Here is a 19,227-nt window from a genome sequence, read left to right on the forward strand (position 1 = left end):
GAAGATCATTCAGGCAATAAACAGTGCTCAGATGTTATGTATCCTGCTTAGAATAGCTGTAAAACCCCCTCTTTTTCCAAGCACCAGGGTACCCAGGGAGCCCGTTCTCCCAGGCAAAGCAGAAAGTGCCAGCTACTTGTAAATTACATTAATGGAGCTTTTATTGGGCAGATGCTACGTTATTGGACTATGGCATGGGGCAGAGAGAGTAATGAAAGCAAATGGTGAAGAGCCACCAGAGGAACAAATCAAATAAGAGTTTGACAGCATGATCTGCACTTCTATTTGCTCAGAGAAAATTGCCAAGTTCTTTTTGTCTTTGTGCTGGAGGCCAGGGAGGGCTGCATGGTCTCCTATTGCCCTTGGGCAGGGGGTTGCTGACATGGATTTGAGAGCTTAGATGGGAATTGTGCTTCTGGGGGCTTTTTAGGCCATGTCTGCTCTGTCCCTTGGAGTGGCTGCAGGTGAGCTGCTGGGTTAACCCAGTGTGCTGTGCCTGGAGAGGCAATGCCTCATAGATGGGATGGTGGGAAAACCTCAGCAGAGGACTGTCTTGAGAAAAGTCCCCTCTCCTCATTCTGCTGCTGGTCCTTCTTCTTTCTCCCACCTTCTGTAACTGGGCCTGCCTGGACATGGGACTCCTGCCACGTGCTGAGCTCTGAAGTAGCAATCTCCATAGCAGTCTCCATCCTTCAGTGAGTGAGACCCCTTGGTGAGTGCATGGTACCCACTGCTATGCCATGCTTCCATCTTTCCCAGGGAGCCAAGCCCTCTCTCCAGCTTAGAGCATGGCTCACTCTGCCATGTTTTGATGTGGTTAATCTTGGGCAAAGTGCAGACTCTGCCCAGTGCTCCCCATCTTCTGAGGGTGTTAATCAACAACCAGCTGATCATGAGCCAGCAGTGTGCCCAGGAGTCCAAGAAGGCCACTGGCATCCTGGCTTGTATCAGAAATAGTGTGATCAGCAGGACCAAGAAGTGATTGTCCCCTTGTACTGGCTGCTGGTGAGGCTGCACCTTGAATACTGTGTCTAGTTTTGGGCCTCTCACTACAAGAAGGGCATTGAGGTGCTGGAGCGTGTCCAGAGATGGGCAATGAAGCTGGTGAACGGTTTGCAGCACAAATCTGAGGGGGAGCAGCTGAGGGAGCTGGGGGTGTTCAGCCTGGAGAAGAGGAGGCTGAGAGCAGACAGGATCACTCTCTGTAACTACCTGATTGTAGGGTTGTAGTGAGGTAGGGGCTGGTCTCTTGCCCCAAGTCATGAATGACAGGACAAAAGGAAATGGCCTCAAGCCAAGAGAGGTTTAGATTGGAGATGAGGAAGAACTTTTTCCCTGAGAGGGTTGTCAGCCCCTGTCCCAGGCTGCCCACGGAGCTGGTGGAGTCCCCATCCCTGGGATACTGCAAAGCCGTGCAGCTGAGGTGCTGAGGGACGTGGGTTAGTGATGGGCCTGGCAGTGAGTGGTTGAACTTGATGATCTTAAAGGTCTTTTCCAAATGATTCTATGATTCTATTATTGTATAATAAATATGCTAAAGCAGCCAGCTGATTATTGGGAATATAGAGCCTGTCAGGAGGTGGGCAGACCCTGATCATACCTGTGCCATGGCCTTTTATAAAAGGGTTGCTCTGCTCAGATTTATCTTCCTGATCCCACAACTGACAACATCCCAGAGCTGTACCAGGAGCAGCATCGATCCTCAGAGCCCAGACCCCCATCCCCAATGCTCATCCATCTCATGGCTGGGGGTATTCCCTGGAGTACAGGCTGCCTGCCCCCTCCATGATCCTTCCAGCCCTCCCTATCTCCCTGCTCCCAGGGCAGAAGCTTTCACTCCTGACTAATTCAGGACCTGAGGTTTTTCACTGCGAGCTCCCATCCCATGTAACTCCCATGTTACTTGGGAGCAGGAGGAGTCTTGCCCACCATGGTATGAGGGATTATTAATGCATTGGTGTTGGGCTGCTGAACCATAATGTCTTTATCATCAAAAACATTAAGCATTTGATTACCCAGTGGGATGAATTTCTGGGCTTCTCTCTTTGCTCTACAGTTAAAACTGAGCAGGAGAGATGCAGTGAAATTTGAAGTCTGCTTTAAGCTTCCTCTGCCATTTTGTGTGCAGGGGGATGAGCTGATAGCTGATGAAGGATGGGAAAGAGAGGGCTTTTCCCCAAGAAAACATGTTCTCACCTTCCTCCCAAGATGCAGACATCATGATCATACACTCACCCAGCTTAATGAGACACTGCTGGGTTGTTCAGGAGTGGGTTTCAGGTCTGACACCACCAACAGCATGAAAATTATTGCTCAGAGTCTTATTTTTAACTGCAGCCATAGGAAGTTTGAAAGCAGTGGTTTTAACTCACACTCTGCCAGTAGGAATTTGGCAGAAAGCTGGCACCTGAAAGAGTCCAAAGTGCTGTGACGTGGCACAAATAGCCTGAGAGCAATCTGGGCTGAGGAAGTACTTTCAGTCCTTGTTTTCAGCTTCCTTTTGATGGAGTTTGCTGTGGAGGGTAGGCTGGGGCAGATGGAGGGTGAAAGCTGGCTGATGTCACTATCCCTGGCACCACACGGGTGACTCCCAAGCTCTAACCTTCCCTGGGCTCTCAGGTGGTCTGTACAGCTTGATGCCAGCCCAGGTCACTTCAGTTCTGCAGCTACAGGTAAGTGCAAAGTGATCCTTTCAAAAATAAACTTGGCTTGTAGTTAGGCCTCCCAACACAGCCATGAAAGCCCTTGGTGGCTTTGCTAGACCCTCATGCTGGCAAGTTGGGGCAGGAGCTTTGCAAACCTCATGCATGGAGCTCAGTGGGCAACTTTTGCTTGGGCAACACAGCATGGCAGCTCCCAGGGGAAATATCAGACCCCTTCCCATCAAAATAAGGAAGCATCCAGCACACTTTCCACCAGCATCAGTGCCTGGAGATGTGTGTGGGGGCTGTGAGGGGGCCCCAAGAGCTGCAGGGCCCTGAGGGTCTGCTGTCCTTGCTGGCATTTAACTGTGTCCTGGTTTTAGAGGTAAAGACACGGGGAAGCTCTGGGCTCACCATGAGGCTCTGCTCACTGCCCTCGCTGAGCAGTGTGCACATGCAGCTCCCAAAGCAGGGCTGAGCTCACCCCCTCACAGATACCAGCACAAAAATGGAGGGAGCAGAGGGAGACTCCTGCTTTTCCAGTTCAAACCCAACAAAGATTCTTTATACAAAAATAAATCCCCTGTTCTGGGTTTGTTCCAGGCAGAGTGTCTGCCTTCAGCTGGCCCCCTGCCCAGGAGCTGCTGTGGAATGGAAACAGCCCAGCACAAGCCTGTGAGCAGGGGGAGCTTGCAGCAGGTAAAAGGTGAGCCAGCTAAGGCAAAAACCCAGTCAAGCCTGTGCCAAGGGGCAGACGTGCTGAGCCAGGAGCAGTTTGCAGATGTTTCACTTGAATCTCTCAACAGCCATCCCCCAGGGCCTGGTGCCTGTCTGGATCCTGTTCCCCACTGCCTGTGGGGAACTCCCTGGCTGTGGGAGATGAATAGGATGCACAGAAAAATGCTGTGTTCAAAGAGGAGCTTCTCCCTCTGGGCTGTCTCCACAGAAGTCCTGCAGAGCCTTCCCAAGCACTGCAGGGCAGCACAGGGAGATGTGTAGTTGCACGGATTGGTGACGTGTGCTGGCTGCTGGCCTGGGATCACTGAACTGGGATCACCTCTAACTTCTCCCCAGGTTGACTTCCCCATGAGATATAAAGGCATTTGCATACAATTGCTTCAAAATGCCTTTCTGTTCCCATCTCACTGACTTTCTCCATCCTGATGGAGAGGGGAAGGTGCTTCCAAGCTCCCCTCTTGCCACCCATATTGCTCCACATCTCCATAGCCTGGTTTCTTTATCCCACATCTAATGCAAATCCTCTTTGTTTCTGTCCCACTTTTTTCCCTCACATAGTTTCTTTTCCAGAGTTGCACTTATTCCTCCAGCTGAGTAGAACCAGAGGGGAGTCCCACTGTGCCCAGAGGCTCTGGCTGGCTGCATGGGTGTACTGAGGGCTCACAGGCAGGCAGCAAGATCCTACTGCCTGCTCCAGGCAAGGGGTGATAGGGAGAGGACTAGACTGCCACAAAGGACATTGCAGGGGAATTGGTTTCTTCTGCAAATAGAAAAGCCCTTTTTCTCTGGAGGGTACCAGGAATGACCACTTCAAGGAACAGTCAGAGGTCACAGGGAGATGAAACACTGCACATACGAAAGTCCCCATGTGAGTCACCAGGACTTTTCCCTGTCACAAACCTCAGAAAATGGCACAGCCTCATCCAGGGGGGATGTGCTGGGTTATCACTCACCTTTGGCCAGAACAAGCAAAGGGTATGTCTGGTTTCAGGAGCCCATGCCAACCCCTGCAGCACCCCACTTCAGAAAGAGATGCTTCCCAGGGTAGCAATCCCATACTCTGCCAGGATCATACCATTGGCTTTCACCCCTGCAGCTCACAGGGTCCTGGGGGGCTCATTTCAAGGAGCAGGATGTGGGCTGGCATGTGGCCATTCGATTTAAATGTCATTTGTCATGGCAAGGCCTGTGCTCATTTCATGCTCATCATGTTCAAGGGCTTTCCTCTTGGCACAGCCAGGTGAGTAATGACAAAAATGACTTAATTAATAAATGAGACCTGTCTCACTTGATGTCCTGCAATGATCAGGGCCTGGGGAGACTTTTCTCCACCCACCAGATATTTAAAGTGAGCTGTAGGGCTGGGAAGAGGGGAGATGAGTCCTGTGTGCCTGGTCCTGCTGGGTTGTCAGCCATCAGCTGCTCTGTGGTACTCGCTGGGGTGCCTCTGGCTGTCAGCAGCTGAATGGCAGGGGTGCACTGTGATGGGGTGCACTGCTGGCAGGGGAAGGGGCTCTGGGGATGCTCAAGAGGTTTTATGCAGCACCTAGACCTAGGATTGGTACATTTGTGGGGTTATTTGGTGTCACCTTTGCCATGCCATACCTTCACTGGGCCACAGGTGGGCTGTGATGCCAGGGAAGAAAGGCTGGGGGACTTGGGGTTACATTTAATGGCTTTTCTAGCTCATTATACATAGGGTGTTGGGTTCCTTTCCTGTCTGTGCTTGGCTGCCGCTTATATCTGGTGGGTATGAAACAAGGGGCTTGTCTCAGCCCCCGCTCTGTGTCCCGACATCTCCTGGGAGAGATGCAGCAGGCAGGGCTGGATGCCGTGTTAGCTGCACCTCGGAGGCGTGTTGGGGGGTCCAGAGCCGCCCCACGGGCTCCCACTCGGGACGTCGCAGCCCTTTGTCACCATCTAGTGGAAACTCCCCGATGCGACCAGGCTGAGCGGGGCGTTTGGGGACACTCAGCCGCGGTCCCTCAGGGCTCTCCCTGCCCCAGCTGCTCACCCGGCTGGCTTCTGGGGAGCCACATTTGCCCTGTTCCCTCCCAGTCTTGGGCAGCAGCAGCCTCGCAGGATGTCTCCAGAAGCACAAGGGACGAGTCTCTACCGTGCCAGAAACTGAACCCTTGGCAAATCCCTCCTGGGGTCTCCATTAAACCAGCGAAATTCCCTCTGAGTGTGGAATTAGAGCAACACACCCGAGCTGCAGACATGCTACAACAAGAGACAGCTGTAAACACACCTAAAAGACATTTACTCCACAAATAGAGCTGTTAAACCTGCTCTTTTGGCCAAATTACTCCTCACTGGTGTTCTGCAGACCTCCCTCAGCCTTTGTAGCGGTGCCCACAGAGGAGCAGGGCTGTGCCGTGCTGCCAGGGCAGCCTCGTAACGTGGTGTATCTCTAGAAGAAGGCTGGCCTTGCTGCTGCTCCAGCAGCCTCCTGCCCACTGCTAGGGCTGCACAGAGGTCCCGAACCTCTGGGACACAGGGAAGAGCTCAGCCTAAACCTGCATCTGCAGGGGCTGGCAGGGTTGGGCTGTACCCGGAGCTGTGCTCCAGTGCCCAGATGAACACGGTTCATGGATTCACGCAGCATCTGCTCTCGCTCCTCTGCACACAGGTGCTGTGCTCCTTCCCACAAACACTGAGTCCTGCTGCAGCCTCAGAGGTGCCAGTGGCAAGGACAAGCCATGCTGCTGGGAGAAGAGATGGAGCACAGGCCATACCAAGATATCCCCTGCCAGGGCTGGGAACCAAGACTGACCAGCTGCCAGCCCAGCCCTTTGCTGGTCCCTTCCCTGGCACTGTATCACTAGACACGTGCAGGGGCCCACCTGCCAAAAGTGCTCCTGGCTGAAGCAACAGTTGTCCCTTTCCCATGGCAAACCAGCCCTCCCACAGCACGGAGTGGAACCAAGACCAGCCCCAGCGCTGGCAGGACAGCAGGGGTGATACAGGATTTTGTTGCACCATGAGCAGGCACAGTAAGGGACGTGCAACCAGCTCTCACTGCAGACAGTTCAACATTCCTGCCAGGCCTCTCCTTTCTCCATCTCCATCCCCCTGCATCCCCACAGTCCACTCTGGCTCTGTGCCACTGCTTCTCCTGGGCACTGGGGATGGCTCCTGTAGCACACAGTGGGAAATGAGCCTGATGTTGCTGTTTCATGCGTAGAGTCCAGCTGCCCTGTACCAGGGGTTTCCCCAGGTGGGATGTCCAGCTGCCTCATACCAGGGGGTTGTTTCCCTAGGTGGGATGTCCAGCTGCCCTGTACCAGGGATTTGTTTCCCCAGGTGGGATGTTCATTTACCCATGTACGTGACCAGGGGTGGGAAGTGTGCAGTGTCTCCCCAGTCTCAAGTCTCTCCCTCCTTGTACTGGCCTATGATGGCAATCTCACCACAGGCTGGCTTCCTCCTGGAGACTGACTGACCCCATCACCTCTCTGCAAGTGGGTGTCCTCAGCTGTGGCCCTGCCTCCCTGGACACTGCCTCTCCTCATCCAACAGAAAGAGAGGCACTAGGACAGTCTAGGGAGCTGGGTGGATTGCCTCACCCATAGTGTGTCCTTTGCTTCCAGATGGCACTGAGCAATCCAGGGGTGTCCCCTCAAGGCCATCAGAGCCCTGCAGGACTGCATTCATTGACAGTCTGGAGGGCTGGGGGGGTGGTTTGTTTTTTCTTTAGGGTTCCCTAGGATCTTGTGTTCCCCAAGTTCAGGGCTCCTCTTCAATAGGCCTTGGAAGGGCAAACTGGGATAGTCACATGTGTATGAGTCAGGAGCCCCCAGGACCTGGCTGCACACCTAGTTTGAACTGTGAGGCCAGGTAAGGCAGCAAGGAAGCCCCAGCAAGAGAGGCCACTTAGGTCCTTGGGGAACACCATACCAGGCAGGGACAAGGCAGCAATCAGCTCTGCCAGCAGACTGCCAAGTTAAACAGGGATGCTGCATGCTTCTCTCAGGGTCATTCCTACCCTGGCTTTATAGCCACGGGGTAAAATCCCTCAGGGAAAAAAATAAAGAGCTGGTGTCATTTTCAATGAATTAAGTCAAAAGCATTCACCTGGAAAGTACAGATTTATTTTTCCCCCAGTACTGGGCCTTTCCTCCCTGCCAGGAGCCAGTGGAAGATGGCAGCCTCAGGCTGGCCCTGTGCCAGCTGCAGCCCCAGCAGCTGCACACCAACCACCTCCTGGGGATGCTTCTTCAAGCTGCTCAAAGAGGCTCAGTGCCTCCTGAGAGCTGGGGAAGGAGCACTGAGGAGAACAGAGAGGAGCAGCAGAGGCAGCACTGGGGAGGCCCCAGTCCTGTTCCTTTGCCAAGGCCAAAGGAAACCAACAAGCCCACGCAGTAGGACAAGCTGGGGGTGACCTGCTGGAGAGCAGCTCTGCAGATACCTGGGAGGTCTAGTTGATAAACCAAACATGAGCCAGCAATGTGCCCTCATGGCCAAGAAGGCCAATGGCATCCTGGGATGTATTGAGAAGAGTGTAGGCAGTGGTTGAAGGGTGTTCTTCTCTCTACACTGCCCTGGTGAGGCTTCTACAGTACTGTGTTCAGCTCTGGGCTTCCCAGCTCCAGAGACACAGGGAACTTCTAGATGGAGTCCAGCAGAGGGCTATGAAGATGACCATCCTGGAGAAGACTGAGGGGGCACCTCATCAACACTGACAAGTACCTAAAGGGTGGGTGTCAGGAGGATGGGGTGACACTTTTCTCTCTAGTGTCCAGTGACAGGACAAGGGCTAATGGACATGAGCTGGAGCACAGAACGTTCCACTTAATTCTTTGCTGTTGAGGTGAGGGAGCCCTGGACTGCTGCTCAGGGAGGGTGTGGAGGCTCCTTCTCTGGAGGTTTCCAAACCCACCTACCCACGTTCCTGTGTGACCTGATCGAGGGGAACCTGCGTTAGCAGGGGGTTGGGTTGGATGAGCTCTGGAGGTCCCTTCCAACCCCCACCACTCTGTGACCCTATGAAAAGGAAAAAGCTGAGTGCTGAGGCTGCGTCCTGCCCCCGGGGCTGGGCTGGGTAAGCGGGGCTGGGCTGGGCAGCGGGGCTGGGCTGGGCGGCTGGGCTGGGTAAGGCAGCGGGGCTGGACTGGGCACCGGGGCTGTCCGGAGCAGCGGGCTCTGCTCTGCGCTGGCGCTGCCCCCGGCCCGGCCCCGCGCGCCTCCACCACGTGGCCCGCGCGCCGCCACGTGCTGGGCGCCGGGCGCGGCCCCGCCCCCCCGCCAGGCCCCGCCGCCCAATCTGGGCGCAGGCGCCGCGCTGCCGCGCTCTCATTGGCCAACGGCGAGTCCCGTCCGGCGGGCAGCGCGTGTTCCCCCCCCCCCCCCGCGCTCGCCCCCCCAACCTCTGAGACACGCTCTCGCCGGCGGCTGTAACGCGCTTTCCCGTTGGTTGATCGCAAAACGCCGGGGATTGGCGGAGGGGCTCGAGGGGCGGGGGCGGCGATTGGCCGGGCGGCGCGGCGCGCGCGGCGATTGGCCGAAGCGGGGGCGAAGGGGGCGGGGCGAGGCGCAGGGCTAGGCAAGCGAGCGGAAGGGGCCTGCGCTCGCTCTTTCGTTTCAGTCCCCGGTCCGGGTCACCAGCGTGTCGCCGCCGCTCCCGCCGACCGCCCGGGGCCTTCTCCGCTCGGCGCCGCCGCCCCTTGCCGGACGTGCCCACCCTTCTCCTGAGGCAGCCGGGCCGCCGCCCCTGCGCCGCCAGGCACCGCCGCCATCATGGTGAAGATCGCCAAGGTGAGGGCGCCGGGCGGGGCCGCGCGCAGCCGCCGCACCGGGAGCGAGCGCGTCCGCCGCCGTGGCGGCCCGGGCGGGTGGCAGTAGCGGGGAGCCGCGCCGCCCGCCCGCCGATCGGCCCGTGCGGTGGCTTCCAGGCCTCCCCGCCCTCACGGGGGAAGATGGCGGCGAGGGGAGGGACCGCGCGGGCCGTGGGAGAGGTTTCGAGCCGTTCTGCCCCGCTCCCCTCGCGCCGTCCCGTCCCATTCTCCTCCGTGTTGTGGCGGCCGGGCCGCGGCGATGAACGGGCCCGGGGGGGGTGGGGGGGGGGGCAGCGCTGCGTGGTGCGAGCGCGCGCCGCCGGCAGGAGGGGGCGGGGCCACGGCGGCGCGCGGCCGCGTGGTGCGCGGGGAGAGCGAGCACGTGCGAGCGCGGGCTCCCCTCGCCCGTGCCGGGACGGCCCCGCCGGCGGCCGGGCAGCGCCGAGCAACCCCCCTGCACCCCTCACGCCCCGCCGCGGGGCCGCGCCGGCCCGGGGAGCCCCGGGGCGTCAGAGAGGCCGCCACGTGGTTGGGACAATTGTGTGTGTGGCCACCTCCCCACGAATATGGCACCCCGTGCGTGGCTGGGGGTGTCATGGGAGCGTGAAACATGCTGCTCGTCCCTCCTAGGGAGGAATGAACGCTACCTAACTGCCAGTGTTCTCTTTTCAGACTCCCAAGAATCAGATCAAACAAAAAAAAATGGCCCCTCCACCCAAAAAGGTGGAGGAGAGCGAGGAAGAAGAGTCCTCTGAGCTAGAGGAAAGCAGCGGAGAAGAGGTGAGGAAAACAAGTCTAGAAATGAAGTCAGAAGGATGCTGATGTTACAGAAATGCCATGAGGGTGCAGAGTGTGTGAGACACAATTGGTGTAAATGAATAGTTGGCATCTGTCAATTAACTGTGGCCAAAGAACAAACTAATGTTATAATAGAAAAGCAATATGAGGAAAACTACCTTAGCTGCTAAGTCTCTGCTCCCAGGCTTTGGAAGGGCTGTTGGGATAGCTTTAAGCTATCCTAGCATTGAGTGCAAGTGGGTGATTAGTTACCTCAGCAGAGCAACAGCAGTAAATGATTTGCACACGAAAATTAGCAAGACTAGAAATTTGAAGCTACTGATTGATATTGGAGAAGTCCCTGGTCTCCCTTCAGGAGCAGGGAAGTTAGAGATGCTTTAATCTTCTGTGAGTAATCTGTTAAAAGCATGCAAAGTCTGGATTTGAGCTTTATTAATTCATCAGAACAGTCATTCAGTAGAAACTTAATGTGTCAGGAGGATGTGCTTTAGATTGCAGTTGTTATATGTTTGTCTATTGAAGAAGTACTTTCAAGGGTGAGTGTGAGAGTCTTACACTAATGTGTATTTCAGATGGTGCCTCAAAAGAAACAACAGAAAGTGGCAGTCACACCAGCCAAGAAGGCTACTACCCCTGCAAAGAAGGCTGTTACTCCTGCAAAAAAGGCTATTACACCTGCCAAGAAGGCTGTGGTTACTCCAGCTAAAAAGGCTGTTGTTCCATCACCTAAAAAAGCTGCTGTCCTGGCCAAAGGTGCAAAAAATGGAAAGAATGCCAAGAAGGAAGAGAGTGAGGAGGAGGAGGAGGAGGATGAAGATGACGAGGAAGATGATGACGAGGATGAAGATGACGAGGAAGAAGATTCTGGTAGGTTACTTTAGAAATATGTGTTCATTCTTTTATAAACTGACTAAAGCTGCTCCAGTCAAGTCACTGAGTTTGAATACCTTTGGAATTGAAAGTTGAGTGTGATTTAATACTCGGGGGGAGGGAGGTGTAATTGATTAAAGGGTGATGAGGAAGGAAATATGAGGGATTTGTGAGGTTTGGAGGAGAACTTGGTCTGCAGCTGTCTTACACGCAACCTGTGAAGCGTCTTCTGGTTTCCTGAATTTTGCTAAAATAATGTGGGGGGGAAATAGTCCTTTGCTAGTAAAGTTTAAAGGCTGAGTAGTATGGGTAAAAAAACACTTGATGTGCTGTTGTTGCAGATGAGGAGGAGGAACCACCAATGCCTGTGAAACCAGTAGCCAAAAAGCCTGCAGCAGTACCAGCCAAAAAGCCTGCAGTTGTGCCAGCAAAGCAAGAATCTGAAGAAGAGGACGATGATGACGATGAGGATGATGACGATGAGGAGGAAGATGATGGTATGTGGGATTTAGGGAAACTTTGAAGATTGTACAAGATACTAAACTGATTAAAGCTTATAGGGAGCTAGAGCAGAGTAGGAGTGGAGTAGTAGGGGTGATATGGAGTGTGGTCTCAATTTAGTGCTCAGCTGGCTACTGCTGTCCACCAGATCAGACTGAGAAAGTGTTTATTTACCTACTGCTAGTAAAACTACATTTTACTCTTGGAGTACAGGTATTGGTTTTTAGTGAACTAAACCTGGAGGCAGGGGCAGCTCTTTTATAAACACTGTAAATATATTAAACTCCTTTCCTGAGAACATACATACAAATGGAAGGGGATGGGGATGACACTATTTCACTTCACAGTGTTTTCTTAAAAAGAGTCTTAAATGTGAATTTCTGTAATCTTGTGCTCTGTTTGTTTCAGAGTCTGAAGACGAAGCCATGGACACAGCTCCTGTTCCAGTGAAGAAAGCTACTCCAGCAAAGGCTGCACCAGTGAAAGCCAAGGCAGAGTCTGAAGATGACGAAGATGAGGATGACGATGACGAAGATGAGGAAGATGAAGAGGATGACGAGGAGGAAGATGATGAAGAGGAAAGTGAGGATGAAAGTGAGTTTAAGTGTCTTTGAGACCATAACTAATAACAGGAAAGATACCAGAGCAAGACTTTTGTTCTGTTGTGGTCTACTTTTATTTAAACGTTGTTTGTTCCACCACAGAACCTGTCAAGGAAGCACCTGGAAAGAGGAAGAAAGAAATGGCCAATAAAAGTGCACCAGAGGCCAAGAAAAAGAAAACAGATGGTAGGTGGTGTGTGTGAGGTCACTGTGGTCCTCATTCCATGGGCTGTTCTTGGGCTGTTGGTTGAGGCACGTAATGATAAAGGGACACCCGAGTGCGGGATCTTCAGCACAAATGATGATGATAAGGGACTTAATACTGAAGTATGATGTCACTTTTGAGCAGAGACTGATGTGCTAAAGCTGTCTGGGTTCTAGCTTCCAGTTCTTTTAATTGCCTTTTAAAAAAACCCTACAAACCCAACTTGACTCTCTTTTCATTTAAAGGGCCTGCTTCAGCTTTCTCCCTCTTTGTTGGAAATCTGGTTGCCACCAAGGAGTTTGAAGAACTGAAGACTGGCATCAAAGAATTCTTTGGGAAGAAGAATATTGAAGTTTTAGATGTCAGAATCGGTTCTTCCAAGTAAGTGCATCACTAGAATTTTGCTGCTTACTTCTTTTGATTGGCAGCAGTTTGTTTGGAGAGGTGTAACTGCTGATGCTGCTTCCCTTCAAGGTGCTGGGATGGCTGCTTGGGAGTGAGTGGAAGCTGGAAGGGACACGGTTCTCTTCAGTGTTGAATACCTGCCTGGCTTGCAGCTTTTTTCAGCAGCATCTCCCTGAAGGGAGAGCTGCAGCTTCAGTACAGAGATATTATTCTCTGTTGTTAGCAGAGTTAGTGCTTATTAACACTTGAACTTGAAGCTGTCTGGTTTGGAGTTTGTTTGTATTCTGTGCTGCCAGAGGGAGATGAACAGATACTGTAAGGTTGCTCTTCCTTCAGGCGATTCGGCTATGTCGACTTTTCAACAGCTGAAGATCTGGACAAAGCTCTCCAGCTGAATGGGAAGAAGTTAATGGGTTTGGAAATCAAACTGGAAAAAGCAAAAAGCAAGGAATCAATGAAAGAAAATAAGAAAGGTATGTCTCATAAGCACTTGTGCACATCCCAGAGGGGTTGTCGTAGCTGGGCCTTGGAGCAGGCTGACAGTATTGCTGATAGCCACTGTTCTGCTCTCTTAAAGCAAACCTTCCTGGTTTGGGCTCTATATCATAACCAGTTTCTGGGATGCTAATGTATGGATAGGCAAGTTCAGACAGGTGTATCTGAAGAATCCCAAGAAATAAAGCACAGTGGGGTTCTGAGGAGGAATTGGGGCTCTTTCTCGAGCTTTAGAACCTGTTTCCTCAACTTGATGCCCTTAAGATAAATACAACAGCAGCCCAGTTAACTGCTTTAATAGCTGCTCTTTCAGCTTCTGAGAATGAATGCGTACTGTGGCTTTAATTCCTGCTGGATCAACTCTGTGATTCTCACTAAACTGCCAATGTAGGTGGGAAGGGGTTTTGAGCTGTCAACGTGAAAGTGTCACCTCTCTCCCTTTGCAGAGAGAGACGCTCGGACGCTGTTTGTGAAGAACCTGCCCTACCGCGTAACCGAAGATGAGCTGAGAGAGGTGTTTGAAAACGCTCTTGAAGTCAGAATAGTCATGAACAAGGAAGGGAACAGCAAAGGGTATGTAGCTCAGAGGGCTGCTGGATGTTTGCTGTTCCTCAAACTCTTGGTGTATTTCAATAAGCTCGCGTGTCCATAAGCCACCTCAAGGACTCGCTGCATTAGATGTACTGGAAATATTGGGTTTTCAAAGCGTTTTTTCTTGCACATCTTTTCCCCTCACTTGTGAGCTTTAATCATTCCTGAAAGGAGGCATTTGCTCATGTTCTTTTCTCTGCTGTAGGATGGCCTACATTGAGTTTAAAACAGAAGCTGATGCAAACAAAGCTTTGGAGGAGAAGAAAGGCACAGAGATTGATGGTCGTACCTTGGTAATTGACTTCACGGGTGAGAAGAGCCATCAAGATCATCAGAAAGGTATTTTTCCAGACCAGTAACATGCATGCAAATTATATTTAGGATTTAATTCTGACAGTTTCAAAAGTTTGCTAGGGATAGAGCAACTGCAGGAAAACTTGACAGATATCAGGAAGGGACCTTTTGCTCAGTGTGTGCTCTGCATCCTGTGCATTTCATGTCACTACTGCGTGTTTCAGAGGAGGGAGGAGTCAGCTAGTCTAGGTGACCAGGCTGGCCTTGCACTTACTATAAGATGAGGCACAAGGGTGAGGAGGGAGCAACAACTCTCACCACAGAGAGGATATTCTGCCTAGAAGAGAGCTCCTTCCCCATACTTGCACCTACAGCACAGATTTTTCTCCCATAGGAGGTGGAGAGAGGGAGTCGAAGACACTAATTGTCAACAACCTCTCGTATGCTGCTTCAGAAGAGACTCTCCAAGAACTGTTCAAGAAAGCTTCATCCATCAAGATGCCACAGAACAACCAGGGCAGGCCTAAAGGGTAAGCTGTGCTTCCTCCCAACTCCTGAGCTGGCACTGCAAATGGCTTAGCTCCACACATCCCTTGTGTTCTCTCAGGCTGACTGAAACCTCCTTCTCCAAACAGGTATGCATTTGTAGAATTTCCCACAACCGAGGATGCCAAAGAGGCACTGAATTCCTGTAACAACACAGAGATTGAAGGCAGAGCAATCAGGCTGGAGTTCAGTTCACCAGGATGGCAGAAAGGGAACACGAATGCAAGAGGAGGATTTAACCGTAAGTGGTTTGGGTTTGATCGTTGGATCTTGAGATGGCAGGAATGGCACACTCCTGCCACAGCAAACAGCTGCTTTAAAGAAAGAGAAATGCCAAATCAAAAACCATGCCTGTGGAGTGGAAGACTTGCAGTGTGAGCAAGTGCTGGATATGATGACTGATTATCTGAAATGCTGATGAAACTATTGCCAAAGTCCTCTAGATAGTCAAGTGCTGATCCAGCGGTGGCTGTCCACTTTCTGTGCCTATTGATAAGGTGCAAGCATCTATGCAAAGACTTAAACAAAACAGTTTTGTCAGTACCAGGTTGACTGATGGAGATACTTTTGCCATCAGGTTTTAAGTGTCCTGAAAAAGTTGTCAAGGACTTCACCAAGTGCCTGAGCTGTTGGTTTGAACCAAACCCCTCAGCCTTGTGCAGTGCTGTAAGGACCAGGAGATGGCAGTGCAAGCTGGGCATAAGAAAAAAACAGTGGTTGCCTTGCTGAGGTTTACTAATCTGTGCCTGTACTTTGTTTCTGTAGAACAAAGCAAAACGTTATTTGTCAGAGGCCTTTCTGAGGACACCACAGAGGAGACGCTAAGAGAGTCGTTCGAAGGCTCTATAAGTGCAAGAATAGTCACAGACAGAGACACGGGATCATCTAAAGGGTATGTTAAGCATCACCTGGGATTGGCTCAGCTGCTACACCACCCCTTAATTCAGGGCATTTCGTGCTCCTGGTTCATCCTTTGGGGTGTAGTAAATGGGGTGGAACTTGGAGCCCAGTGTGGGGCTGGTGGTGGGGGCAGCACGTGCTCACTTCTCAATGAGCTCCTCCCTGCCAACATGTCAGTGGCAGCTGGTGGATTCGCACGAGAAGGATATCAACTGCTCAGCACTGGCACGGCTCACCTTGGGGCTCCATGGAGTGTGATTAGCCACTGCTGTTCCACAAGTTACAACTCCTAAGCTCTGATGCCTGTGTGGGTGTTTCTGGATGGGTGTCATGTGCCTGTAGCCTGGAGGTGGTGCTACAGCTTATGGAGTTTGACTCTCTTCACCCCATGCCTAGGTTTGGATTTGTGGACTTCAGCTCCCCAGAAGATGCCAAAGCAGCTAAAGAAGCCATGGAAGATGGAGAGATAGATGGAAACAAAGTGATCCTTGATTTTGCCAAGCCAAAGGGTGACTTTCAGCGCGGCGGTGGATTTGGTGGTCGTGGTGGCAGAGGAGGTGGCCGAGGAGGAAGAGGTGGATTTGGTGGCAGAGGTGGTGGCAGAGGTGGATTTGGAGGTGAGAAGAGACAAAATACTGCTGTTTTGAGGGGGTGTGCTCAAAAATGAACCCCAAGGCATCCTTGGGGTTATGATATAGTGCTGCCCTGGAGCTCTGGAGGCGAGTCAGGAGGGCTTTGGAAGGGCAGTGATGTATCTATGCAGGATAACCTGTAACTCTGCTTTCTCACCTACATTTTAGGTAGAGGAGGTGGCTTCCGAGGAGGCAGAGGAGGAGGTGGAGATCACAAGCCCCAAGGGAAGAAGATAAAGTTTGAGTAAACTTTCCTTTTCCTTTCCCTTCTCCTGCTCTCTGAGACTATCTGAAAGGACTCCGGGGGTTTTTATTCTCCTTTGAGCGTGGCGGAGCCTTTGGAGGACATTCCAAGATGCAAAGCAGTACTGTGAGCCACTTGGAAGATGCAATTTTCATTTCAAGGAAGAGAGAGCAAGCCATTTTGACTGCTTGCCTATTCAAAGGAACTTTTTAAAACACAAGCGCTAGCTGTGGGAATTTTGCCCCTTGTCTGTGAGTTGTCTTGAATTTATAATGTTTTACCCATGTACAAAAAGATTTTTTTTTTCCTATAAACTTCTGTAGCATTTTTGCTGTAAAAAAAAGCAGAATGTTTTATCATTTGTGCTTCAGCACCCTGTCTTGGACAGATTAAAGGACCTAAACTGGTTCGTGTTACTTCTGTGCCACTCACTGAAGCTGGTCTGTGAGACATAAATACTCTGCCTTGAGCATTCCCTCAAGGTCACTGGTGCCACAGGCAGTTCTTGCCTGCACCAGCTCCTGGGCCTGTACCTGTGCTTGCAGGAAGGCAGCTTTTATGCTTGTTCTTACTGCAGGTGTATGTGATGTTGCACGCTCGCTGCTTGCTTTTTAACTTTCAACAGCTCAGTAAACAACTTCTTGTACACTGGCACTCCACCTTGATCACACTCAAACACACACTGTCTCTAATGCTTTGTTGTAACTTCTGTCTTCTTGAGTTGGCCTCAAGTGTGAAGCAAGGTGAATTGCAACCTGGCCTCCCCTGCCTGACCCAGCACCTGCCGACTACAGGCAACTGCTCCACCAGAATAAGAATGAAGGTGCTGTTCATGGCCCAGGCCCTCAGCAGCGGTTCCTGGTCTTGGTTTCGAGCCAGGCTGTGGGCTGGTGGCCCACAGTGGAAGTTGTTGGGTGCTCCTGAGTGACTGCAGCAGCTGGGTGCAGAGCTGAGGGAGGCAGCTGCTGCTTGGGGGGAAGCTTTTCCCCTTCCAGCCTGCCCTGGGCACAGGTAACTGAAAGCTCAAATGGCCCGGGCCCCAGGCTGGGTACAGGCCACATGGGTCAGTAGATGTTTTGGCCATAGGAGGCCCTGCAGGAAAGAAAAGGTTACTCTCTGGATACAAGGGTTTGCTCTCCAGTAGGAGGTGAGTGATTCCTTTTGGCTTGAGGATCCTGCAGCCGGAGCCCTGAGGAGGCGCCTGTCCCTCGTTATCCCTGGCCCCAGAGCAAGGGCTCCTTCTCCCGCCCTTGGCACCGGCCATTTTGGAGCCGCCGCCACAGCCCCGGCGGGAAATGGGCGGGGGGCGGCGCCGGGACCGGCCGCCAGGGGGCAGCACCCGCCCGCGGACCGAGCGGCGCCGGGAGAGGGCTGGGACGGGGCTGAGGAGCCGGGGGTGAGGGGTGAGGGATGGGGCTGTGAGGGCCGGGAGTGAGAGGCGGGAGTGTGGGGGGTGAGGGCTGAAGGGTGAAGCCATGGCGGCTGAAGGGCCAAGAGGCCAAAGGATGAGGGGACGAACGGTGAGGGGGAAGGGGACAGAAGCTGAGGGGCTGAGACGACCGTGCCTGCTGGGGAAGGGTTGTCATGTGAAGATCAAGCTGGGCTCCTGCTTGTGTGTGGTGGTGGCTGAACAAAGGGATTTGGGGGCTGCAGTCTCCTTCCCACCCTCTGTCCTTGTGTAACTGCCTCCTCCTGCAGCTGACCCCAGCCCTGCTCATGGGGCCCAGCCCCACTTCCACAATGGAACACAGGCCCTGCTCCCACTCTGGGATCCCGGGTCTCTGGAGTGTTTGCTCACACCTCAGTACCCCATGGAGGAGTCCCACAGTGGGAGGAGACAGCCCTGGATCATGCTGGAGAGGGAAAGCTCAAGAGCATGCACCAGCTGCATCTGCTTGGTGGCAGCCTTTTGTCCCTACCTGGGAAATTTTAGGTGCTCCAGGGAAACTGGCCCCACTGTCAAGTCCAGTCCTTTGCTGGTTTCTTTGCTCCCTGTCACCATGTGGAGCAGCTGAGCCCAGTTCCAGCTCCAGCAACCAAGCCCCTAGAAGTCTCAATGTGCCTTTCCTCCTCTCCACCCCAGCCAGGTTCAAACCTGATGTGGGTTTGTCCTTGCAGAGCTGACACTGACTCTGCCCCATTGTGCTATGGCTTGAGGCTGTGTCACTGTGGTGGCTCTGGTTGGCAGGCAAAAGGCAGTGAGCAAGGTCCTGCCATGGCCAGGGTGAGAGGGACAGCAAGGTGGTGATGTGCTCCAGCACGAGAAGCTGGCTGACAAACCAGATGAGTTTCCAAAGCTGCTGAAGCAGCTTTTCCCATGGAGGCTGAGGTGGAATGCCAGGCTCTGCAAGGAAGCTGTGCCAAGGGAGCAGAGCAGCCACAGCCCCCACATGCCGGCTCCCAGCAGCAGGTAATCTTTGCAGCCCCTGCCCAGGCTTTGTTCCCAACCAACCAGGCTGCCTTGGCAAGCAGAAGCCCACCAGCAATGACAAGAGGTAAGGGCTGGGGGCCATTTCTTTTTCTCTTCTCCTTCTTTTAACCTTTATTTAGAAACTAGAATATTCTCCAAATCTACAAGGTTTCTCTGTACAGGTCCCACCAGGTGAAGAGCAACACTGAGAGATTCCTGCACACAGCCCTGGCTCTCTGAACTCATTGCTACAGCCAGCAGGAGCTGCCCCTGCAGAGAGGGTAAATAGGGCCTAATGTGCTGTACCGGACAGAAATCACAGAGGGCACCAAAAATGCCCTCAGGGCTCTGCCCTGTGCTGCTCCTGGCACCTGCCCTGGGGACACGGTGCCACAGAGCCCATCATCAATCAACCTTCACAGTAACGCTGCCAGCCCCGGTGCCAGCGGCACAGCCCAGGGCAGCAACAGGCTCTTCCTCCTCTTCCACCTTGTCTCTTGTCTGAGCAGCCAGGGCCATGTGCCGAGGAGTGGCGTGGCTTGGCCCGAGGGTGCCTTTTTTGGCTGGCTGATGCCCT

At 53.0% G+C, this 19,227-nt stretch overlaps 1 protein-coding gene and 2 non-coding genes across 3 annotated transcripts; all 3 read left to right on the forward strand.

Moving 5' to 3' along the window:
* The first annotated feature begins 8,912 nt into the window (after window positions 1-8,912).
* NCL (nucleolin) lies at window positions 8,913-16,656 on the forward strand. The gene is made up of 15 exons (XM_062006132.1): window positions 8,913-9,137; window positions 9,830-9,937; window positions 10,528-10,822; window positions 11,167-11,322; window positions 11,735-11,920; window positions 12,031-12,114; window positions 12,379-12,514; window positions 12,875-13,011; window positions 13,480-13,606; window positions 13,830-13,963; window positions 14,313-14,448; window positions 14,554-14,705; window positions 15,230-15,356; window positions 15,761-15,981; window positions 16,165-16,656. The coding sequence occupies exons 1-15, from the start codon at window positions 9,120-9,122 to the stop codon at window positions 16,242-16,244; spliced, it is 2,097 nt and encodes a 698-aa protein (XP_061862116.1). The 5' UTR covers window positions 8,913-9,119; the 3' UTR covers window positions 16,245-16,656.
* LOC133626539 (small nucleolar RNA SNORD82) lies at window positions 12,220-12,289 on the forward strand. Its single transcript, XR_009819612.1, has one exon. It is a non-coding gene; the product is annotated as a small nucleolar RNA SNORD82 (small nucleolar RNA).
* LOC133626540 (small nucleolar RNA SNORD20) lies at window positions 14,851-14,927 on the forward strand. The gene has a single exon (XR_009819613.1). It is a non-coding gene; the product is annotated as a small nucleolar RNA SNORD20 (small nucleolar RNA).
* Window positions 16,657-19,227: the final 2,571 nt, after the last annotated feature.

The sequence above is a fragment of the Colius striatus genome, chromosome 12 (genome assembly GCF_028858725.1).
Source record: "Colius striatus isolate bColStr4 chromosome 12, bColStr4.1.hap1, whole genome shotgun sequence".
Lineage (NCBI taxonomy): Eukaryota > Metazoa > Chordata > Aves > Coliiformes > Coliidae > Colius > Colius striatus.